This window comes from Oncorhynchus nerka, linkage group LG24 (assembly GCF_034236695.1).
Source record: "Oncorhynchus nerka isolate Pitt River linkage group LG24, Oner_Uvic_2.0, whole genome shotgun sequence".
NCBI lineage: Eukaryota > Metazoa > Chordata > Actinopteri > Salmoniformes > Salmonidae > Oncorhynchus > Oncorhynchus nerka.
Window position 1 is genome coordinate 43,282,443 of NC_088419.1, and position 24,724 is coordinate 43,307,166.

A 24,724-nucleotide genomic window follows, 5' to 3' on the forward strand; every position below is an offset into this window, starting at 1 on the left:
AAGAGTACCAAAAAATGTCTGCAGCATTGAAGGTCCCCAAGAACACAGTGCCCTCAATCATTCTTAAATGGAAGAAGATTGGAACCACCAAGACTCTTTTCCTAGAGCTGGCCGCCCAGCCAAACTGAGCAATCAGGGGAGGAGGAGCTTGGTCAGGGAGGTGACCAAGAACCCGATGGTCACTGACAGCTCCAGAGTTCCTCTGTGGAGATGGGAGAACCTTACAGAAGGACAACCATCTCTGTAGCACTCCACCAAGCAGGCCTTTATGGTAGAGTGGCCAGACGGAGCCCACTTCTCAGTAAACGGCACATGACAGCCTACTTGGAATTTGTTAAAAGGCACCTAAAGGGCTCTCAGACCATGAGAAACAACATTATCTTGTCTGATGAAACCAAGATTGAACTCTCTATCCTGAATGCCCAGCGTCCAATCTGTTACAGTTTCTGTTTTATTTTGAGTGCGCTTCCTTAGGTTACCACTGGAGGGCACCTTTACCTTGTTTCTAGTTTCCAGGTTACCCTGATTGTTTCTTATTGGTTTCACCTGTGTTTGTTTCCCCCTTCTGTTCACCTGGTTGCCTGGCTATTTAGGTTCCTCTGTTGGCCTGGATCCTTGCTTAGGCCTTGTTTTGTTTAGTGCACTCTTGTGCTGTTGCCTTGTTTTTGTCAAGACTTTAAGTAAAGATCTGGATTTACCCTTACCTGTGCTTGCTGTGTTTCTCTGTGACTGGGTTTGAGTTTGTACAAGCATCATTGTAACAATAGACCTAAGCCAACAATGGACCCAGCAGAGATTTCTCAGTCATCTGAGGAACATGCCGAACTCCATTTACAGTCGGCTCTCACCCACCATGGAACTGTGATTGGCCGCCATGAGGCGTGGCTGCATTGTCGGATGATTTAAGAACTTGTGTCCGCTCTGCAGACAGGACAGACTGGAGCAACGGCTGCTGCACCTGTGGCTGTTCCTAATCCTCCACTCCCTACCAGCTCAGCTTCTTCCTCACTACGGGAGCCTCATCTCCCGGCACCGGAGGGCTTTGAGGGGCATCCTGAGAGGTGTTGTGGGTTCCTGTTCCAATGCTCTCTGGTCTTCGAGCTGCAGGCATCGTTTCCCACCGAGCGTTCCAGAGTGGCATCTCCTTGCACACAGGACGGGCTGTGGCCGTCCTTCACCTAGGAGATGAGGGTTTCTGATCACCCCATCAGTGGCAGGAACGCTGCTCAAAGACTGCTTCAGAAGGGAAGCTGGAGCTTAGCCGATTACGCCATTGACTTTCGGACGCTCGCGGCTGAGAGTGGTTGGAATAGAGAGTAGAGGTTGACCGATTATGATTTTTCAACGCCGATACCGATTATTGGAGGACCCAAAAAAGCCGATACCGATTAATCTGTCAATTTTTTTATTTTATTTGTAATAATGACAATTACAACAATACTGAATTAACACTTATTTTAACTTAATACATCAATAAAAATCCATTTAGCCTCATAAATATGAAAACATGTTCCATTTGGTTAAAATAATGCAAAAAACAAAGTGTTGGAGAAGAAAGTAAAAGTGCAATATGTGCCGTGTAAAAAAGCTAACGTTTGAGTTCCTTGCTCAGAACATGAGAACATATGAAAGCTAGTGGTTCCTTTTAACATGAGACTTCAATATTCCCAGGTAAGAAGTTTTAGGATATAGTTATTATAGGAATTATAGGACTCTACCATTTGTATTTCATGTACCTTTGACAATTTGATTTTCTAATAGGCACTTTAGTATTGCCAATGTAACAGTATAGCTTCCGTCCCTCTCCTCTCCCTACCTGGGCTCGAACCAGGAACACATGGACAACAGCCACACTCGAATCAGCGTTACCCATCACTCCACAAAAGCCGAGGCCCTTGCAGAGCAAGGGGAATAACTACTCCAAGTCTCAGAGCGAGTGACACCATTTCACATCGGTTACACCAGCCATTAGGCTGATAGGCTTGAAGACATAAACAGCGCTGTGCTTGCGAAGAGCTGCTGGCAAAACGCACAAAAATGCTTATGAGCCTGCTGCTGTCTACCATTTCTCAGTCAGACTGCTCTATCAAATATCAAATCATAGACTTAATTATAATCTAACACACAGAAATACGAGCCTTTGGTCATTAATATGGTTGAATCCGGAAACTATCAATTCGAAAGCAAAACGTTTATTATTTCAGTAAAATTCGGAACCATTCGTAGTTTTATCTAACGGGTGGCATCCCTAAGTATAAATATTCTTGTTACATTGTACAACCTTCAATGTTACGTCATAATTACGTAAAAGTCTGGCAAATTAGTTCACAATGAGCCAGGCTACCCAAACTTGCATATACATTGACTCTGCGTACAATGAACGCAAGAGTGACACAATTTCACCTGGTTAATTTTGCTTGCTAACCTGGATTTCTTTTAGCTAAATATGCAGGTTTAAAAATATATACTTCTGTGTATTGATTTTAAGAAAGGCATGGGTGTTTATGGTTAGTCGTGCAACGATTGTGCTTTTTTCGCAAATGCACTTTTGTTAAATAATCCCCCAGCGTTGCATCGATTATATGCAACGCAGGACACACTAGATAAACTAGTAATATCAACCATGTGTAGTTAACTAGTGATTGATTGATTGTTTTTTTATAAGATAAGTTTAATGCTAGCTAGCAACCTACCTTGGCTTCTACTGCATTCGCGTAACAGGCAGGCTCCTCGTGGAGTGCAATGAGAGGCAGGTGGTTAGAGCGTTAGACTAGTTAACCGTCATTGAAAATAAGAATGTGTTCTTAACTGACTTGCCTAGTTAAATAAAGGTGTAAAATAATAATAATAAAAAATTGGAAATCGGCGTCCAAAAAAAACAATTTCCGATTGCTATGAAAAATCGATTGTTATTGAAATCGACCCTAATTAATCGACCATTCCGATTAATCGGTGGACCTTTAATACAGATGCACTTCACTCAGCCATTCTGAACAGACTCGGTGACGTTCAAGGGTGAACTGGCTTCCCGGGACAACCCTGACACTCTGGATGAGCTCATCGTTCTGGCCATCCGGATTGACAACCGGCTTTGGGAATGTCGTAGTAAGAGGACAGATGGGTTCCGAGTGGTCTCCAGTGTTTCGGGTCACGCAAATGTATTTTAATTTTTCTGCAGCCCTTTCAGCACCCCTTCCTGCAGCGCTGTTTTCTTCCATGTGCTGTGCCGCCAAGGCCAAATAAATGTATCAACACTTACTATCATTAATTCAATCGATTGTGGTCAGTAACCCCATATGAGGTTATTGTGTAGGTGGGCCTACTGTTACAATAATACTTAAAATAATCTATCAGCATGTAGCCTAGCATAAAATTACGAGAATAGATTCAGTAAATGAATGAAGCCAATAGTGGTTTCAACTATATTGCTATTGAAACGATGTAGGCCTCATTAACTTTTTAAACAATAAAATATGTCAAATGACTTGAATAGTCTATTGGAAAGGTGTCAAATGTGTTCACGTCAATAGGCTAAGTGACTGAAATGCATCGGAAAAGTACTGGAAAGTTCAGGAAAACATCAGGGAAGCTCATCAGGTAGGCTATAGGCCTAATGTGTGTAGATTTATCAAGATGAGTTCCCATGCTTCGCCATGACGATTTCCCAAACAAAATGGTGCTGGAATCATCAGCTGACCACACATGGAAATTTCTTTACATTCATTTTAACCGGTGGTCTAGTGGTATTTTTTGGTAGCCTACCGGAGCACCATTTTGTATTATTAAGCCATAATTTCTGAATGAAAGTTAGTACCAAAATGAGGTTTATTGTATAAAATCATTTTAGAATATAGGTTACATACAATGCATCATCCAACTTACATTATGTAAAGGCATAGGAAATAATGCAAGAGGAAGTTTTTATATTTTTTAAATCCTAAAACACCAAATTACGCCCATTTTATTATAGATTATGACATCATCATGGTCGATCGTGAATGATAACATCCATGCTGCATACATGCTAACCATTTTATCCCAATCCGTTTCATGGGAATATACATGTCGATCTTCTTGAATGATGTAAGGAAAGTTGACTAACTAGCCTAACTAATCAAATTTTAGAGATGAAATCAAACACAGCCACCGCATGAGGAACAAAATGCAGCATTTGAGCACAATCATCCTAAATTGTCATAAGAAGTTACGTGGTGTTTTTGGTATAACAGTAGCCTGATATTATCATGCTATTATATTTGGTTTGTTATGAAGAATATAATTAATAATGAAGTGATCTTGCAAGACAAAGCACCATTCTAAGAAGAGGCGTAGAGCCGCTCCGCTGTGCACCCACAGCACTGCAGCCCTGATTATAAAGGTTGGACTGAACGTCCATGAGTAAGAGACACCTTCAAGACCGCTTAGTGGAACACAAGTACGCCATAAGGGTAGGCATTGAAGACTACCCCATGGCAAGGCACTACAAGTTCTTACACCATGGCGACCATGCCTTCCTACAAGTTTTAGGTATTGATCATGTTCCGGCCTCAATTAGAAAAGGGGACCGTCTTAAACAACTAAACCAAAGGGAAGGTTTTGGGATTTACAAACTACAGGCCACTAAGTGTCCTAGTTTAAATTAAGATATGGATTTCTCACTTTTCCTGTAGGGTTGAGAGAGTTCCCTTTGCCGTCACCTAGTGTACATACTGCTGTATTGCCCTCCAGGTATGTTTAGACTGCCGCGGCCCATGTTCGCTGTTATCTAGTGTACTATAAACATACATGGCTCTCCTATTCTCAGTTGTGGAAGAGTACCAAATTGTCATACTCTAGTAGAAGTAAAGATACCTTAATATAAAAAGTAAAAATGAGTCACCCAGTAAAGTCTAAAAGTAGTTGGTTTAAAATCTACTTAAGTATCAAAAGTTAATGTAATTGCAAATATATACTTTACTAAAAGTTTAAATCATTTCAAATTGCTTATATTAAGAAAGCCTGATGGCACAATAATGTATTATTTTGAAAATGTACAGAGGCACAATCCAACACTCACACATAATTTACAAACAAAGCATTTGTGTTTAGTGAGCCCGCCAGATCAGAGGCAGTAGGCATGTTGTCTTGACAAGTGTGTGAACTGGAACATTTTCCTCTCCTGCTAAACATACAAAATGTAACGAGTACTTTTGGGTGTCCGGGAAAATGTATGGAGTAAAAAGTACATTATTTTCTTTAGGAATGTAGTGAAGTAAAAGTTGCAAAGAATATAAATAATAAAGTAAAGCACAGATAACAGTAGTACTTAAGTAGTTTTTTGGGGTAAGTACTTTACACCACTGCCAGTTCTTACCACTTTGCAGTGGCGACCCGTCGTTCAGGGAAAAGCCCTACTGTTTTTTTTGTTTTGTTGTTGTTGTTGCCTGTTTTGCATGTTATTTTGGCATTAATTACGTGTCAAATATAAAAGTTTGCAGACAATGTCAACATTTTTTAAAATAATAATTGATTTAATAAAGCCGTATACAAACGTGGTCTCTTTTTTGCTTTCTTGAGTAAGGCAGCTACCAAATGCAGGTGTTTCAGCCTATCTCAGTGTTTTCTGTGGTGGTGGGGCAGCCAGAGGTAAATACAGAGCCTAGGGGTTGGTAATGTTCTCTAGTTGCGCCGTGGTTGGATCCGTGTTCTGTCACTCATGGGGACACTACGTCACCGAAAAATACAGGGAGAGCTCGAAAATTCAAGCTGCCATAGAGTTACATTAGAAGTAACCTTCCAAGAAGGGTGGAGGTCATTGGCCACATAATTTTAAAATCTTAGCTAGCAAGCTAGCAGTCATCATCATGACTCAAGTCGACAACCTACTGTCTAATCAATACTTGTCATATGAAGAGAAATTATAGATAAAGTATCAGTGTGCATCGGCCATAAACATTACACAACAAAGTTGGAAATCGCAAATTCAACAATGAGTGATTTGGAAGGAATCAGTGCCTAACTGCAAGCATTGCAAACAATCACTGGCCTGCTATTCAGTGGAGTGGATGTGTGGTCCAAGTCTGGGTTTAGTGGTCTCTTTTACAAGTTTAAAAGGTTAAAGATTCAGCATTGGTCAATCCAGCATGACTTTTGCCCGGTTCAAAACAACTGGAAACAACTGGAGTTCAAGAGAACTGAGAACTCTGGGGGGGGGGGGGGGGGATAGCTCAGACTGGGAAAACTTGGAATTCCAAGTCTCAAACTGAAGATAACTAATGTCATGATTTGAACTCGTCCCCACCCAGAGTTCCCAGTTGTCTTGAAAAAAAAACAAATCCAGAGAATGCCAGAATTTGCCCACGAAGGACCACTACACCACCTTCCTGTTCAAGTGAGCACAGCACAACAAGAGTTCAAAAATGTATTGTATGCTACTGCATAAATTATGTAATATGCCAGGGAGATATGTATACTGTAGCTAGGAAAGTAATACGTGTAATAAGTGTATGTTGTGTAGTAAGCTGTTTGTAGCCTATGTGACTCACCCTAATAATGTGGTCCCTTTTCCCCCTCATAATTTAGCCGACTGTTCTGACTTGGTGGAGCACATGTAGCCTGTAGCTTGTTTTAGAGAAATGTCAAATATTTTAAGAGCTTTCATTGTCTGCTCATTTTCTTTTCACCATTATATGCCACCTGTATCTGTCCTACGGTTCTGACTTGGTGTACAGGGAGAATACTGTAAGAACGGCCTATGTTCTGAATTCTGACGCTTTAAACTTAAAGTGCTAAACATATAGTTATATTAACTAACGTCCGTCCGAGCTCGCTCTGGAGCGGTGTCCCGAAATCGGGACAGTTTTTTGTTAATCAATATTCAAACATGTGACTAGAATTGACATTGTAAACAACAGCCAACTTTCCGGGACAAAGACAATTATTGTATGGGCAGGACGCTTAAATGATTGCTGATCTGACTGCAGTGTTCAATTTACAGTAGCTATTACAGCGAAAAAAATACCATACTATTGTTTGAGGATAGTGCACAACAACAAAACACTTATCAAGTGGTTTGATTACATTCACCTCTGAAGGTAAATAATGTACTTCCATTCAGTAGTCTTGCTCTGATTTGTCATCCTGAGGGTCCCCGAGATAAAATGTGGCATAGTTTTGTTTGATAAAATACATTTTTATATCCTATCATGATCCATGTTGTATACAGCGTTTCTCATGAATTCCGACTCAACTTCCATCAAAACAATTGATGAAATATAAACACTATACCATGCTTTACCCAGTAAACTTCTATTACTGTGCAATCCTCAGACACTCTAGAAGGCAACCAAACATTGTTTCACCATTCTACATTAGGTATTGGCTACACAACACCTCTTTTAGCCCATGAAGGACAGACATTACGCACCAATAAGACAGGTGGTGTTCACTTGATTGACTGTATTTTGGTCCAATGACCACCGATCGTGTTTGAAGTATAACTAGCTAGCCAATGAGCTGGGCTTTACATGAGTATGTGATGGCCCTTTGTATGAGTAAAGGCCATTGTGCTAAGCCCACGCGCAACGGGATTCATTCTCCATTGAAAATAAACTGGTCGAAGAGGAGTTTGCATTATGCATAGCTCAATTAGTTCTTCCCCATACTCTGTATAATATGTTTATTTGATGTATTGATGCAGGGCTCATCTGTAAAATGGTTGATGCTCATCTCCTGCTAAAATAAAGGTTAAATCAAATAAGTAATAGTAAACTTGAGTTCTAACTGATCTGGATCCTTTAGTCTGACCATTCGGCTGTCTCTGGCTCCACACTAACCCCGTCCGGACATCTAGATGTGTGAAGGTTAGTGTCTTTTATGTAGGGAAGCTAATGATCCATCATGTATGACAAATTTATTACCATAATATTTTTGCATGTTCTCTATAGTTACGTACTTGGGAATTTATCAATTGACCAATTCAGACACTTGGATATATTTGGGCAAACTCTTGAGGGACACCAGGGATAAAAAATATTATGTAGAATCAGTCTGATGCACACACACTGGCGCCATCTTCTGGACAACATCTAAATTACACCCATATTCCTAATGTATGGCCTTCTTTTTGCATTTCAAAGAAAACTTGTTATTTTGTTTGTTTTATCTTGAACCATATCTAATGTGTTATTCTCCTACATACTTTTCACATTTCCACAAATGTTAAAGTTTTTCCTTTCAAATAGTTTCAGAAATATGCATATCCTTGATTCAGGTCCTGAGCTACAGGCAGATGATTTGGTTATGTCATTTTATTTGCATTTTGATAACATATCTACAGTATTTCACTTTTTAATGAGTATAGTATTGCTTACTAGGTATTGTCCAATGAATTATGTAACCTCTCCCCCTTCAAATCGGGGTTGATTGGAAAAAGCTGTTCAAAAGAGGACATGGTTTTATCATATCTTTGTACTCCCGGCCAAAGCCAAGCAGCCAAAACGCGTTGTCGTTTTTCACCTTTGTTTCCCTTGAACATGTCTTAGAAATGAAGGCATTTTAATTAATTATATGAAGAGTGCCCTGGTCCTCCTTTATTTTTGATTACCAGTGTTCCCCTTCTACGAAAGTGCGCCTTCATGTCGACCAAACCCTACTATTGTGTACCTTAGCAGTGCTTCCCTTCCTTTTTTCTGCAACATAGTACCATACTTGGCAACATTCTGAAGATAGAAAATGTTGGTAATGCTTTTGGAATGACAGTAACAACCACACCAGTTTAACTGCTACATGCATACTTGGAAACAAAGGTCGCCACCTAACTATGTTATTTATTGACATTGCCATCAAACAAAGAAAATGTGTGGTATATCACCATTCATTCTCAAAAGTTATCCTACATGAACACATACTCCAAGACCCTTTGTCGATATTCGCTCTGGTAAAATTTGGCCTAATTTACTACATTGTTTACTTAAGGCCAAGAAAGCATTACTGGTGTGGCACCAGGAAAAAAAACACATCGATTTATATTTTGCTTATGACAGAATTTCACACTACTTCGCCTCATATAAACATTCTTGAAATGGCTAAAAAATGTAGTTTAACATAACTTCAGATGCATTGCCTACTTTGCTCATTGATAAGATCACCGTTGTTATTTTATTAACCTTTAACTAGGCAAGGCAGTTAAGAACAAATCTAATTTACAATGATGGCCTACACCGGCCAAACCTGGATGACGCTGGGCCAATTGTGCGCCGCCCTATGGGACTCACAATCATGGCCAGTTGTGATACAGCCTGGATTCAAACCAGGGGGTCTGTGGTGATGCCTCTAGCACTGAGATGCAGTGCCTTAGACCGCTATGCCACTCAAGATAGTTTAGAAATGTTTGTGTCAGATGTAACCTGTTGAGAAATAACCTTTCCGATGGACTATATCAACGTTACACAGCGCATGCATTAGTACTTGTTCTTAAAACACATTATTGCAAAAACTATTGGCGTACTTGTACTGTATACTGTATCAAGCAAGCCTTAGGATGACATTTCAAAACCCTATTTATTTAGATAGACAAATCAGTGTACATGCAATCTTCATAACGAAAACATTAACTTACCTTCATAATAATATAGATACCCTTCATGGAAGAAATGTTAGCCTTTGTTTTTTCCTAAATTTGTTTGTAGATGCCATGTACCAAGTTCTGTGGAGATCGATCATTCAGTGCCAGAGGAGTATCGAGTGTTTTTCCACAAAATTAAAAATAGCGAATAATTCATCATGGAGCCCATTATGTGTTCTTAAGGCAAATTTGTTCCTTGTGAGGGGAGGGACCTATGTACTGAATTTCAGGACTTTAGGTCACATGGGGTGAGGGGAGTTTCCCTTTTCAATCGCTTGTTATAGCACCACTATGTGGCCAAATGGCATTGCATGAGAGTACGTGGCCTTTACCATTATGCAACTTTACATCCTCCTAGGCCTTGTTATGTCAGCAAATTTGCATTGCAGTGTATTATAGTGTTTTATTGTATTTCTACACACCATATATTTCAGAAAGTAACAATACTTTTTTCACAGTCAGTCAGACAGTGAAGTATGTTTTATCTACAGTAGGAGCAGACAATATATTGTCAGGCTGAAAGCTGAAGGTAAGTATAATGTCAAAGGTTAAAGTTTAAGATTGTTGCACTTCTATAGGCTTTCACCTCACGCCCTGTCTATTCACATTAAGTCATCCTCTGTAGTCAATGATACCGGACCCTGCCATTGAAATCACATCTGTACCATTGTTAAGGTAGAATTTGTTTTACATATATATGAGAAAATAGGGAACATATTCTATACAATCAGAAATAGAAAAGATAAAGGATGGGGAGAATGAGAAAATACTCACAAAATATAAATACAATAAACAAGATAATAATCCTCCAACTCTAAGACCACACACACACACTTTCTCGAACTCACTTTACACACACACACACACACACACACACACACACACACACACACACACACACACACACACACACACACACACACACCACACTCTCCATGGGACAGCATACTCCCGAGTTGCAGCAAGGGTGATGGAAGCTCATCAAGACAGGAAGCGTACATCACATTGATAATCAGCCAGGTGGGAAGCTTCAGATGTGTGGGACTAGGACAGTGGCTTAGTGTGTGTTTAGGGGGATTGATGCTTCACCCCTGGGGTGGGGAGGGGTCACCTCTGTGTGAAGGGGCTGGTGCTGCAGGACAGGGGGTGAAGGGGGCAGGGGGGAAGGAGAGGGGTGAAGTTGTCGCTCAGTCACTCTGGGCAGGGTGGGTTGGAGCTGAGTCTCAGTGTGTTTCTCCATAGAGCATTCTCTCGCTCCCTTTTTCACTATCACTCCCTTCCTGGTCAGGACAGTCGGTCTTCCAGTCAACCATCTTGCATCTACAGCTGAGGTAGAGAGAAATACATGTTATTAGTAAATGGATACCATTATCCTTGGAAACACACGTTATAACTACTACTGTTCCCTGAAGGTGGGAAACAAGGTTCAACACAACTATGGGCAGTTGCACTCTAGCGACCTCGATTGAAGAACAAAAATCAGGCCAAAAATCATGGGTGATAAAAAAAATGCTCGGATTAATTCCTTCAATTCAGTACTGCACTTCACAGAGCCTAGGAACGGGCGGTGCGGGGCCAAACAGGTGTTGTACCTCATTTCCCTCCTTCAGGGAACAGTAGTTATATTCATAACATTACGTTCCCTTTCAGTCAGTACTCGTGGTACAACACAACTATGGGGAACTAGAAGCTGGCCCCAACGGATACCAAATGAAATGGCCCATTGCAGACCACCCAGACCTCCACCCCTCAAGATGCAGTAGTTGGGTATTGTGCACATGGGACATGCTGCCTAATGACCCTCTCCTGTCCTAGCTGTATACATGCTGTGGGCTACGCTGGGAGCAGTGACATCCAAGCAATAAAACCTCACAAATGTGAGTGGTGATGCTCGCCTCAGCACAAATATGCCCTACAGTCAACCCTTTAAATAATGTCCAAGACGCTGCCAGACACCTGTTGGAGTGGGCGCGAAACAACGCTATGTAACCCTTGGCCCTTTCTGGTATTTGCCAGGGAGATAGCCTCCACAATACAGTGGGAGAGACGCTTAGAGAGTGCCCTGCCGTGAGCTGGTAAAACAGAAAAAAAGCTGGTCACCTAACCGGAAATCCCAGGTCCGCTCAATGTACGTGCGCAAAGCTCGTACTGGACACAGGGCATGTGACCTCTGTTGCTCTTCAGAAGCAAAGGGAAATTGCTCAATCTAAAGACCTGTGGGACATAACCATGACTTTCAGGAAGAAGGCAGCATTCGGATGCAATGTCCCCTTACCGTTGCCAGGGGCGAACTGAGTACAGGAAGGGTATATGGGTGACGCGTGCAGGTCCCCAACACGTTTAGCTGAGGCCAAAGCCATGAGCTGAAAGGTCATGTAGGAGAGAATCTTAAGATCCACCGACTTCAGAGTCTCAAAAGGCGCCTCCAAAACCATAGCCAAATCCCATGTTGGCGCAATAGGTTTAGAGACCGCTCTGAGACAGCACACACCTTTAAGGAACCTAACAACCAGGGGTTGGGCCCCCAGTGTGGAGAATGCCCGACCCTGCTCGGAAAGCTCCTGTAGGAACACTAGGATGTCTCTCACAAAGAACTGAAAATGAACAAGTCCTTTATCTTGGTACCAGAGCTCAAACGCCTGTCACTTATACACATACAGCCCTCTCATGGAGGGTGTCCTTGCAGACAGAATAGTCTGGGCCCGGCCCTCTCAACTAAATTATGTTGATTTGTTGATGCTCCAGTGCGTTCCGAAAGTAATCACACCCCTTAGAAAAATTGTAACATTTGTAGAAGATTAAAAAAACACACAAAAAACACGTCTTGATTAGATAAGTATTCAACCCCCTAAATCATTACATGTTAGAATCCCCTTTGGCAGAGATTACAGCTGTGAGTCTTTCTGGGTAAATCTCTAAGAGCCTTCCATACCTGTATTATGCCAGGTGAGGAAGGCCTCTGCATGGATATAAAAATTGTGATTCACGTGCAAGTCTAACTCTAGACCCAGGAGCAGAATGCACTGCAATGGGGTCCGACAGCTCTTTTTCTGGTTTACAATAAAACCTAGAGACTGAATATGGAACACTAGCCTGGATGTGTGCAACATCGCTTGTTCCCTTGACTCTGCTGCTATCAGCCAATCATCCAGATAGGCCAACACACTCAGCCCCTGGCCCCTCATGGGTGCCAGAGCTGCCTCCACTACCTTTAAAAAGGCACAAAGCGAGAGGGACAGACCGCACAACAGGACCAAAAACCCGTAGGCTATTGCCTCATAATGGAACCTCCAACATTTCCTGTGACTGGGGTACATGGGCACATTAAAATATGCCTCCTTCAGGTTGATTGTGGCGATCCAATCGCCGGGACGCATGGACCATAACAGCCTCTGGTTTGTGAGCATCCTGAATGTGCAAACCCAGAGTTGCTTGTTTAGGGTACGAAGGTCTAGAATGGAACGTAGACCCTTCCCTTTTCAGAATATTGACTGTACCAGTCGTTCTGGGCCTCCGACAGAAGAACCATCCCTGAAGGATGCACTATGCAGAAATCGCTCCGCCATTTCCTGGTTGCAAAAATTTGAATAGTTCACCTAATTTCAGTTTATGTGACAAGACACGGAAGACAACTGTCTGAATGTGGAAGAGGGACATGAATGATTGAAATCACATGTGGGATACACAATACATTTTGGATGGCTAGTTTGGATGGCGCAAAGTTAGATAGTCTTGTGTTCCCAAAAATGTAGTTTTTAGTAGAGTGAACCGTTATTGCTCACATCGAGGTGAAGAGTGGGAAAATTCTACTAATGAATCTGAGCCTAACGCTTACACTTGTCAAAGTCGTGAGAGTCTGACTCCCCAAAGTTGTGTTGTACCGAGAGTGCTGACTGAAAGGGAACTGGTCTCCATCTCCCATCCTGTGGATAGCAATTAGGCAATTGAGTTATCTAGAAAAGTCCATTCAGTGATTGAATTTTCTTCTAATAACTTTATGACTCATGTGTCTGAGTGGAGAATGTTTTTTGGGATATATTGTAGATTACATCTCTCGCTCTCTCTCTCACTCTCCCTTCCCCCTAATAAAAATAGGGCCCATTGTTATTTTTAAAAAGCCACCATGAGAATATTGTGTGATACCCGACAAAGGAATTCTGGAAACAACAAAATAAATGTGGGTACTCTTTTTTATCACTCTTTCTTTGCTAGTGGAATAAAATAACCATAATAACATATCTAGACTTGATTCCTTGGTAAAACACAAGAAAACGCTTTCTTTCACTTTCTTGTGGTAGAAGACAAGGCAGAGGGTATGATCAGATGACTAACATTAACTAAATGCATTTACAGTAATTATGGGGAAATATTTTTGGAACTCTTTGACAACATCCACTCATTGCTTAAAACAGGTAATTGTATAATATAGACTGCTCACCTGCTCACGATGCTGCCTTAAGCTCTTAGGAGACAGGTTTGATCTACTTCACCACCTCCTCAATCACCTGCACCATCACCTCCGCACACTTCACCGACATCGCCTTCTCTGCCGCTGCCTCCGCTGGGCTGGCAACTGTCACAGCCATGGCAACAGCAACCTCCTCTTCCATGCTGTTAACGGGGGCATCTTGGATGGCAGCCACAGCCTCTATTGAAACATACATTTGATGCTCTTCCAGTGCTGTCTGGGGGTCATCCGATACCTTTCCCTGAACTGCGGCACTGTCATATTTCATGTTTGTTTCGACAACATCGGCAACAGTTGGAGCAGGGGCGGGGGTATCTGGTGTGGGTTCAGGGGTGGGGGTGTCTGGCATTTGTTCAGGGTCTGTTGTGTCTTCTTTGGCCGGAGCTTCCTTTGTCTCTGGTGAGCTTACAATGGCATCTTTTTCTACCACCTCCAACATGATTTCCTCCTCTGCCTCTTTAATGATCTCTGTTGCCTGTATGACCACCTGTGTGGTATGTGGGACTACGACCTCTGCAGTTGTCCCCTCTGGCTGGGCTGGGGCTTCAGCAGTCTCTGTGGGGGCATCTGGGACTGGGGTCTCTTCTGTTACAATCGTTGCTTCTGACTTCTCTTCAGCTGTCTCTGGAGTGGGAACATCTGCTATCACTTCCTGAACCACCGTTATTACCTCAGCTTGTTGAACCTCAAGTTGGCATTCCTTAACTACTTCCTCTACCTCAGATTGTGGAACTTCCTGAACCTCTAATGCCTCAATGTTGCCCTCTACCTCTTTGATCTCCTCCTCTGCCTTTCCATCTGTCTCACTCTCTGTCTGTTCCACCTCTGTTACAACTTCAACAACTTTCTCCACACTTACATTGACCTCCATTGCTTGCTTTAATTCCACTTCATGTTTAATTTCCTCTACTTCCTCTTTGAGAACATACTCCACCTCCTTGGTAAACTCTTCCATGATACTCTTTGTGATTTCAATTGTGACTGGAATGGTCTCAATGACCTGGACAGCCTCGTGGACTTCCTTTGGTGGTTTTTCAGCCTCGGCTGGTGCCTCTGGAGTAGTAGACACCTCTGCTGGGGTTTCTGGTGCTGGTTCCTCAACTTGGACTACAGGTGTTTCAGCAATGACAGGTTTCTCCTCTGCTACTAGTTCAATCTCTTTCTCTATCGTTGCTACCGCCTGGACTGGTAGAGCATCTTCAGTTGTGATGGTAGCAGTGGCAGAGGCAGGCGCTTTGGGTTCAAACTCTGCTTCAGACACTTTCTTCACAGCACTCTGGATAACCACCTGAGCGATGACCAAGCCCGTCTCCTCCATGGCCTCTGACTCCTTTGTCTCTTCAGCCTCTGTAATGCCAACCTCAGTCACCTGCACTTGAATTTGGTCATCGCCAGTGGGCTCTGCAACTGCCACTGAGAGCTTTTCCACTGCCACAGCCTCTGTGACCTCCACTTGCTGGGTTTCCAAGGACTCGGACAGTGGGCAGACGAGGTACGTGGTCTTCTTTACAATGGCAAACTCTAAAGCAGGGGCAACAATGGCTGCCTCGCACACTTCAGTGACTGTGGGCTGGTTGGCATCAGTTAGTGAAGTGACCATTTTTTGGGCAGCAGGCTCATTCACCTCCTCTACAGCAGCAATCTCTTCGACAGCGGCCGTCTCTTCTTTACTTTTGACCTCAATGACAGGTGCCTCAGAGCCATCCACAATGTTAGCGGCAATGGAGTCTTCAACAGTTGGTACAATGAGGTCCACGATATTCTCATTCACCGCAGGGGCCTCAACAATTTCAACCTCCATCTTGATATTATTGACCCTGGCGACCTTTTCATCTTCATGCTCTTTACCCTCAGTGGCTATATCAGGATCTGGGATGTCTTCAATAGATTCCTCTAGTGGCGGCTCCAGGAATATGCTTTCGACCTGCTCCACTTGAGCCTTGAATACTGGGTCTTCATTAGCGTCAGCCGCCTCAGTTGGATCAGCCTTATCTTCTACCGGCATCTCAGCAGACAGACCATTGCTGATCTCAGGTAGACATTCCATGGTGGGAATTACAAGTTTCTCCACAGCCACCTTGGTGATCTCCTTGGTGCCCAGGTCAGTGCAGATGGCAGAACCCTCAATTTCTTCATGCACCATCAAGACAACCTTTGATTTGGTTTCGGTGAACTTGATCGGCGGTGTGGGTTCTGGGATGGAAGCAGCCTCCTCCAGTTGGATCTCTATGATTTCCATAGAAGTCAGGCTTGGAAGATCACTGAGCAGCTCCACAGCCTCCTGCGGGACCTCCAAAGACTCTGTCTCAGGCTCATTGGGCAGAGGGGTGGTTTCGCCATACGTGGCTGGGATCATCTCTTCAGTTACCTCAAAAACAGACAGCTCAGGCTCCTGGCAAGTGACTGTTTCTGGGATCTGCTCTAAAATGTTCTTGGCATCAGAATTTGCAGTCACCTCGGCAACAGACAACTCAGGTTCCTGCTCTTGGCATGGGACTGTCTCTAAGGTCTGTTCTGCAATGTCCTCTGCGATGGTGGTGTCAGCAGATTTGGGGGTGGCGGCACCCTCTTCTGGGATGTCACTCAGCTGATCATGTGGGATCTCCTGGAGGTTTTCCATGACAGCCGTGGCTGAGATCCAAGAGGGGGATCTCTCTTCAATGGACAATTGGACCTGAGTGATTGGTGCTGCTTCCTCAGAGTCCTTTGTCTCTACTGTCATTTCGGCTTCAGCCTCTTCTTTACTCTCGGCGTGCTCATTGTCGTACTCTGAGAGAGGGACCACGGCTGGTGTGTCGGAATCTTCCTCACCAGACCCCAGATTGGAGGAAAGCACCTTCTTCTTTCTGCGTCCGGGAATGAGTTTCCTCAGAGAGAAGGAGGAATCTTCTTTGGGAATTTCACTGTCTGAGATTACCTGTTCGCCACCAGATTCATCTGTCCTCTCCTCGTTTTTGGGCTTCTTTCTATGGGTGACAAGACGCTTGAGAGTATCCCATGTGGAGTCTCCTGCGGCGGGGCTAGTGGATGGTTCGGGGGATGACACTGTGTTTTCCTGATCTGCCTCTCCAGAGCTGTCAAAAGGAGAGACTGCTGTCTTAACCTGCTCTTCCCCAGTTGGTGGTGCCTCCTCTTCGATTTTGGTCTCCTCATCTTCAGAGTCAGAGGTCTTCCTGGTCCTCTTCTTGTTTCCGCCCATACACATCAGGGCCTCCCAGGAGAGTGAGGTGTCCATCTTCATCTTTTTGGGGTCCTCTGTGGTGCCTTCCAGGTCCTCTGTGGTTTCGGCTTTTGGCTCCTCTTCAGGGAGTTCCGGCTCCTCTTTCTTTTTCTCCACAAACACGGCACTGTCAGTGGAGAACAGGGTGGCCGACATGGCCTTCTCAACAGTTGCCTCGTCCTCGCTCTCAGAGGGCCTCTTGACTCGTTTCTTGGGTGTCACCAGCTTCTTGAAGGAGGACCAGGGCATTATACCTTCTTTCTTCTTCCCTTCGTCTGAGCTTGTTACCTCCTCATCAGCCTCTTGGCTGGCCTCAGCTTGGGTGGCTTCCACCCCGATGGCATGCTCACCAGACTCCTCTGGAGATGATGCCCCACTGTCAGGTTTCTGGACCTCTGTCAACTCTGTAGAGGACTGGAGCTGTTCAGCCGCCTGTTCCCCAGACTCGGTCAGCTTGGTCTCCGTATCTTTCTTGTCTTTCTTCTGTTTCTTGGTAGAGAGCTTCTTCAGGCCAGCCCCAGTAAACAGTTTTTTCAGTGGGCTACCCTGGGCCTTGACCTTCTTCTGGGGTGAGAAAAGCTCAGCCTCGGTGGTGACCTCAACTGGGGCCTTGTCTGATTCCACAGCTTCTTCAACATTCTCCTCCGCTTGTTTGGCGTCATCAGTAACAGCAGCTTCTGAGGTTTCCATGGCAGATTCGGCTTGGATCTCCTCTTTGATCTCTTCCGCAGATACTTCAGGTTTCTCAGTTTCCGGTGTTGTCACGGGCTCCACCTCCTTCACCCCTTCCTTTGCTTTCTCTCGCTCCTCCTCCACCCCAGCCTCTGCTTTCTCCTCTCCCTCCTTTATCTTCTCCTCAGCAGCTTTCTCTTTTGGTTCCTTCTCTTTGGCACTTTTGATACTTGCCTTCTTGCGCTGATTGGAGAAGATTCCCTGTGTAAAGAACCTTCTGAAGGGGGATAGGGGGGCCTCCTGGCCATGTGGGGTATTTGCTGCTGCAGCTGGGTCCGAGGGCTCTTTTTCTGCAGCGTCTCCATCCACAGTCTGAGATGGGGAATCCACTGGAGTTGCAGCCTCAGTTGTGGTTTCAGAGAAGTCAGCCTCAACAGTGGCGGTCTCTGGCTCCGCTGCCTTCCCCTCCTCTGCAGTGGCGGCTTCCTCCTTAGTTTCCTCAGACCCCTTTGTCCCTCCTTCCACTTCCTTGTCCATCAACTTCAGCATCTGCACCGGGTCAGTCTTCTCATTCTTGTCCTTCTTCAGAGTGAACTTGAAGCCGATGAAATTGAAGATCTTCTTGAAGCCCACCTCATTGGCCTCGCCCGGTTTCTCCTCAACAACCTTCTCTTCAGGCCTGGTGATGTTGTTGGCATCAGAAGACTCGTTCTCCTCCTCCTCTCTGTTCACCTGAGAGGCCACCACAGCCTGGAGGGAGTCCATCGTCTCAAGAACCTCCTCCTTCCGAGACACGGACACGCCATCAACTGAAATGACAGAGATAAGTATTCATCTTTAGGTTGAGGTAATAGACATTCCCACAAACAGAAAGATAATTATTTATTTCAACATTCCCAGTGGGTCAGAAGTTTACAAATAGTATTTGGTAGAATTGCATTTAAATTGTATAACTTGGGTCAAACATTTCAGGTAGCCTTGCACAAGCTTCTCACAATAAATTGGGTGAATTTTGGCCCATTTCTCCTGACAGAGCTGGTGTAACTGAGTCAGGTTTGTAGGCCTCAATTCTCACACACACACTTTCAGTTCTGCCCACACATTTTCTATAGGGTTGAGGTCAGGGCTTTATGATGGCCTCTCCAATACCTTGACTTTGTTGTCCTTAAACCATTTTGCCACAACTTTGGAAGCATGCTTGGGGCCATTGTCCATTTGGAAGACGCATTTGCGACCAAGCTTTAACTTCCTGACTGATGTCTTGAGATGTTGCGTCAATATATCCACATAATTTTCCGGCCTCGTGATGCCATCTATTTTGTGAAGTGCACCAGTCCCTCCTGCAGCAAAGCACCCCTACAACATGATGCTGCCACACCTGTTCTTCACGGTTGGGATGGTGTTCTTCGGCTTGCAAGCATCCCCCTTTTTCCTCCAAACATAATGATGGTCATTATGGCCAAATAGTTCTATTTTTGTTTCATCAGACCAGAGGACATTTCTCACAAAAATATGATATTTGTCCCCATGTGCAGTTGCAAACAGTAGTCTGGCTATTTATGGTGGTTTTGGAGCAGTTGCTTCTTCCTTGCTGAGCGGCCTTTTAGGTTATGTTGATATAGGACTCGTTTTACTGTGGATATAGATTATTTTGTAACTAATTCATCCAGCATCTTCACAAGGTCCTTTGCTGTTGTTCTGGGATTGATTTGCACTTTTCGCAACAAAGTACGTTCATCTCTAGGAGACAGAACGTGTCTCCTTCCTGAGCGGTATGACGGCTGCGTGGTCCCATGGTGTTTATACTTTCGTACTATTGTTTGTAGAGATGAATGAGGTACCTTCAGGCATTTGGAAATTTCTCCCAAGGATGAACCAGACTTGTGGAGGTCTACAATTTTTTCTGAGGTCTTGGCTAATTTCTTTTTATTTTCCCATAATGTCAAGCAAAGAGGCACAATGACTCCAACCTAAGTGTATGTAAACTTCCAACTTCAACTGTATCTAAAGATTCCATCTTCAACATTTGAAGATCACCACATTACAAAAACAATAGCTGAGAGATTTTGACCCCCTGAGTGGATTCAATCATTTGATAGATTAATTGCAGTCAGATTAAGTAAAAAAAGAATGGTTTGATCATTGACACCAGCCAACAACAAGCCCTGGAGGAGACTGCAGCATGTTTCACAATGAAAACAATTCCATTGCCATCGCTTGAACAAAGATTCAGTCTCAAAACAAAGAAAGCTTACAGACAAGGGTATACTGTAAACCTCTCGGCTGTGTTGCTTTTTCCAAAATTATAGCTGACTTCATCCACTCATGCATCTACTGTAAGACATATTTTCTCTATTGTTTAGGTTATAAAATGGCGCCAAAAGAAAAGGCAGCAGTTTTACGGGCACCTCACCAATGTTTTTGTTTTTTTTGCGTTATTTGTAACTTATTTTGACAACTTGTTTCTGCAACCGTATCTTACAGCAAAAAATTGGTCTGTGCATATTTGTAAACAACAGCTGGTGCACGAAAACTAAGGAAGTCTCTAGATTTTGCTCGCCTGAAGTAGAGTATATTGTGATATATTGCAGGCCATACTACTTGCCTAGAGAGCTATACTTTTCGCAGCTGTTTATTTACCACCACAGACAGATGCTGGCACTAAGACTGCACTGAGTCAGCTGTATAAGGAAACAAGCAAACAGGAAACCACTCACCCAGAGGCGGCGCTCCTAGTGGCCGGAGACTTTAATGCAGGGAAACTTAAATCAGTTCTACCTAATTTCTATCAACATGTTGTTTTTATTTCTTTACTTACCTATTGTTCACCTAATACATTTTTTGCACTATTGGTTAGAGCCTGTAAGTAAGCATTTCACTGTAAGGTCTACACCTGTTATATTCTGCGCATGCAACAAATAAACTTTGATTTAACAGGAAAAAAATGTGGCTGTTGAACTAGTGACAGGTGAGATAAAAAGAAACATACACACACACTGCCTGAAATTCCTGCCATGTGTATCTGTGTTTTGACAGAAGTGGGGTGGAGGTAGTGGGCTGGGGGTGGGATAAGTTCACAGGCTCTGTAAACCTATGAGGCCCTCTTTCCTGTGACATCCCCCTACAGCAGGGGAAAGCTCAGATCTGGTGCTGGGACTCTCAAAACAAACTCCCAGCATTTTTTATTAATGGATATCACCTTACCTAGATACACACCCAGACTGGGAGACACACACAGTCTCTTAATCAGACAAACATGCTCATATCCTCATAGTGACCATGTCACTCTCTCTTCTGACTCTCTATCTGCCAGATCAACACTCACACACACAGGCCCCTAGCCCCCCACCACACACACACACGCAATTTACCCATAAAACAACAGTATTAGAATACAGTTCAATATGAATAATTTTCCCTCTGACAACCTTCGATCGGGTTCAAGTCCAGGCTCTGGCTGGGCCACTCAAGGACATTCAGAGACTTATCCTGAAGCTACTCCTTCGTTGTCTTGGCTGTGTGCTTACGGTTATTTTCCTGTTGGAAGGTGAACCTTCACTCCAGTCTGAGGTTCTGAGCGCTCTGGAGCAGGTTTTCATCAAGTACCTAATTTCATCTTTCCCTCCTCCCAGTCCCTGCCGCTGAAAAACATCCATACAGGATGATGCAGCCACCACCATGCTTCACCGTAGGGATGGTGCTTGGTTTCCTTCAGATTTGACGCTTGGCATACAAGCCAGAGGTTAATCTTGGTTTCATCAGATCAGAGAATCTCTTTTCTCATGGTCAGAGTCCTTTAGGTGCCTTTTGTCAAATTCTAAGTGGTGTGTCATGTGCCTTTTACTGAGTAGTGGCTTCCGTCTGGCCACTCTACCATAAAGGCCTGATTGGTGGAGTGCTGCAGATTGGTGGAGTGCTCCCATCTCCACAGAGGAACTCTGGAGCTCTGTCAGTGACCATCAGGTTCTTGGTCACCTCCATGACAAAGGCCCTTTTCCTCGATTGCTTTGTTTGGCCAGGCGCCCAGCGCTTGTTGTTTCCAATCTTTTTCCATTTAAGAATGATGGAGGCCACTGTGTTCTTGGGGACCTTCAATGCTGCAGACATTTTTTTGGAACCCTTCCCCAGATCTGAACTCCTTCAACCTCATGTAAATAAGGTATTTGTTTTTTATTAGTAATACATTTTCAAAAAATCCCAAAAACCTGTTAATCAATTTTAGAATAATAATAACAAAATATGGAAAAGGGGAAGAGATCTGAATACTTTTCAGAATGCACCGTATATCCCTAAAAACATTTATATTTTAAGAGAGATATGTGAGGCTAGGGCTGTGGCAGTCATGAAATGTCATCAGCTGGTGATTGTCAAACAATTAACTGTCGGTCTCACAGTAATTGACCGTTAATTAACAAACACATTTATCATCTCCTGGAAAAGTCTAATAAATCCATGTAATATAGCCTACACCTTCACAATAAATCCATTATTTATTTTAGACCGGTCTAAAAGAAGCATGATATGTAGAAAATGTAGTCCATTTTAGAAAAAAATTATAGCATATTGTTAGGTTCTAATTATTATATTAAGAACTCGGACACTGAAAGCTTAAAGCAAGTTTATTCTTCCCAAAGGATCAATCAGCTGAATCGACGAAAACATATTCACACGAGCACTTGCAGCCCTTTCTCCTATGCCGAGTCTCCTCGTACACATCTGAACAGCCAATACATCTCTGTTGCTAGACAGAACCTGTAGTGATATCTGTTCTTCCTCACTTCATCTGACCTGACCTCTGCTCCAAAGTGCTCACTCCTCCCCAACTCACATGAAGGATGCCTGTATACCTGTAGTGAATGGGTGTATTGATACACCATCCGAAGTGTAAATAATAACTTCACCATGCTCAAAGGGACTGGTACCAGACTGTATCTCGTCTACTCCCAGAGTATCCCTGATGGCTAGCAATAACATATCTTGACATAATATAAGCGTTATCCATTACCCTCTCTACCTTAGTGACGTGAATAAGTATATTTCCTATTCTCAGAACCCAAAATACTCTGAGCTGTCCTTATGTTAGATCCTGATGTGGCTATGCCAAATGGCTGTGGGCTACACTGGTTAATTTAGCAGACAAGATTTGTTTAATATTCCGTGGCATTATTTTATAGTATGAAGAACACAATTGAACAAAGCTGAATAAAATACATATTTTCTCCAAACGGCTATTCTGTCTTGAGCGGTTAAGAAATCGGTACTCCTACGTATATGCTTAATTTAGAGTTATTAATGTAGCTTTAATTGTTCTACAAAAATTTCAATACATTGTAAGGCTGTATGATGAGACTGTTGATATGAAAAAAGTTGCTTGAAAGGCATGAGCTCTGCTTTGTTTGTTTGTGTGCAAGCTGTACACACTCCAATAGTCTCTCATTCACAATTTGACAAGCACTTGATAATGCCTCGAGTTTCTCGGCGGCATCCCCTTCGTGGCCGTAATGCACCCTAAACAAATCGATGCCTAATGCGACCCGGAGTGCTGTGTTGTGCCTTTCATAACCCTTGACTTATTCCACATTGATGTGTTGGCCTGAATTAGAAAATGTCTCTCACCAATCTATACACAATATCTCAATGGAAAAGTGAAAACATGTTTTTATGAAATTGTTCAAAATGCTTGAACATATGAAGAATGGTACTCAGTGATGTGTTGTGTGGTTTTGCCTCAAACCATTTCTTTGACATTTTTTGCAGTCTCACTTTAGTGCCTTATTGCAAACAGGATACATTTTGGAATATTTGTATTCTGTACAGGCTTCCTTCTTTTCACTCTGTCATTTAGGTTAGTATTGTTGAGTAACTACAATGTTGATCCATCCTCAGTTTTCTCCTATTACAGCTATTAACCTGCCTAGGACTGCTAGCGGATGTTTAAAAAAATATTAGAAAATAAATATTTTTAAAAAACAGTACACCCTTTGGAAGTCCTCTACACAATATTTTGCTGCCTGTGCCATGTCCCATAGCAGTCTCTTTCTGATGTAAAGCATAGGCAAACTGAACAAGTGGTGCAGTTCATGCGACACAGAACACAACAACGCCTCCATGCTGTGCCCTTTTGGCCCTGAGGCACAGTCATGCCTGCAGTAATGAACTGTGGCATATGAACACCACTGGGGGCAGAGGTAGAGCGGGCAGCTTGGCACAGTCGGAGTCGCTATCACTGTGAAAGAAAACATAAAACAAATATATTGTGTTGATATTTATTGTATAGAACAGAGGGAACAGTCACTAAGGTGAAGTGCTGTTCCATTCAACTCCGGCCATTGTTGTGGGCCTGCCTTCCCCTGAACAGCACTCAATGGCTATTTCATATGGAAATGGAGAGGAGTAGCAGGCGCAGTGGCCATGTGTGTGTTTGCTGTTCTACTCCATTCCATTTGAATAAAAAAATGGAAAATATAATCTGACATGGAATATATATATATATATATATACATACATACACACACACACACACACACACACACACACACACACACACACACACACACACACACTTCATTGCAAATTGCAAAATATATATATATATTTTTTTTTTCCTTCATAAAACGGCATTAGCACTTACCCGTCCAGAAGTACGTCCTGTCCTTGCAGAAACAGCTCCTCAGTTCCTGTTTGAATCATAACACTGAAAGATTCCTCAAAAAAAATCTCTCATTTCCACTTTTTCACTTTCACTTTAGACTTCTTCAAT

The 24,724-nt window shown here is 43.2% G+C and overlaps 1 protein-coding gene across 2 annotated transcripts in view; it reads right to left on the reverse strand.

The window, feature by feature from the left end:
- Positions 1 to 8,787: 8,787 nt before the first annotated feature.
- LOC115108027 (A-kinase anchor protein 12-like) overlaps positions 8,788 to 24,724 on the reverse strand; it is a 55,464-nt gene continuing 39,527 nt past the window's right edge. The window contains exons 3-4 of one of the 2 annotated variants that reach the window (XM_029631898.2): positions 14,043 to 18,773; positions 8,788 to 10,930 (exon numbers count right to left, since the gene is read on the reverse strand). In XM_029631898.2, coding sequence (XP_029487758.1) covers positions 14,086 to 18,773 — 4,688 coding nt within the window. In that variant the 3' untranslated portion in view covers positions 8,788 to 10,930; positions 14,043 to 14,085. The other variant, XM_065008918.1, reaches the window with a different exon arrangement.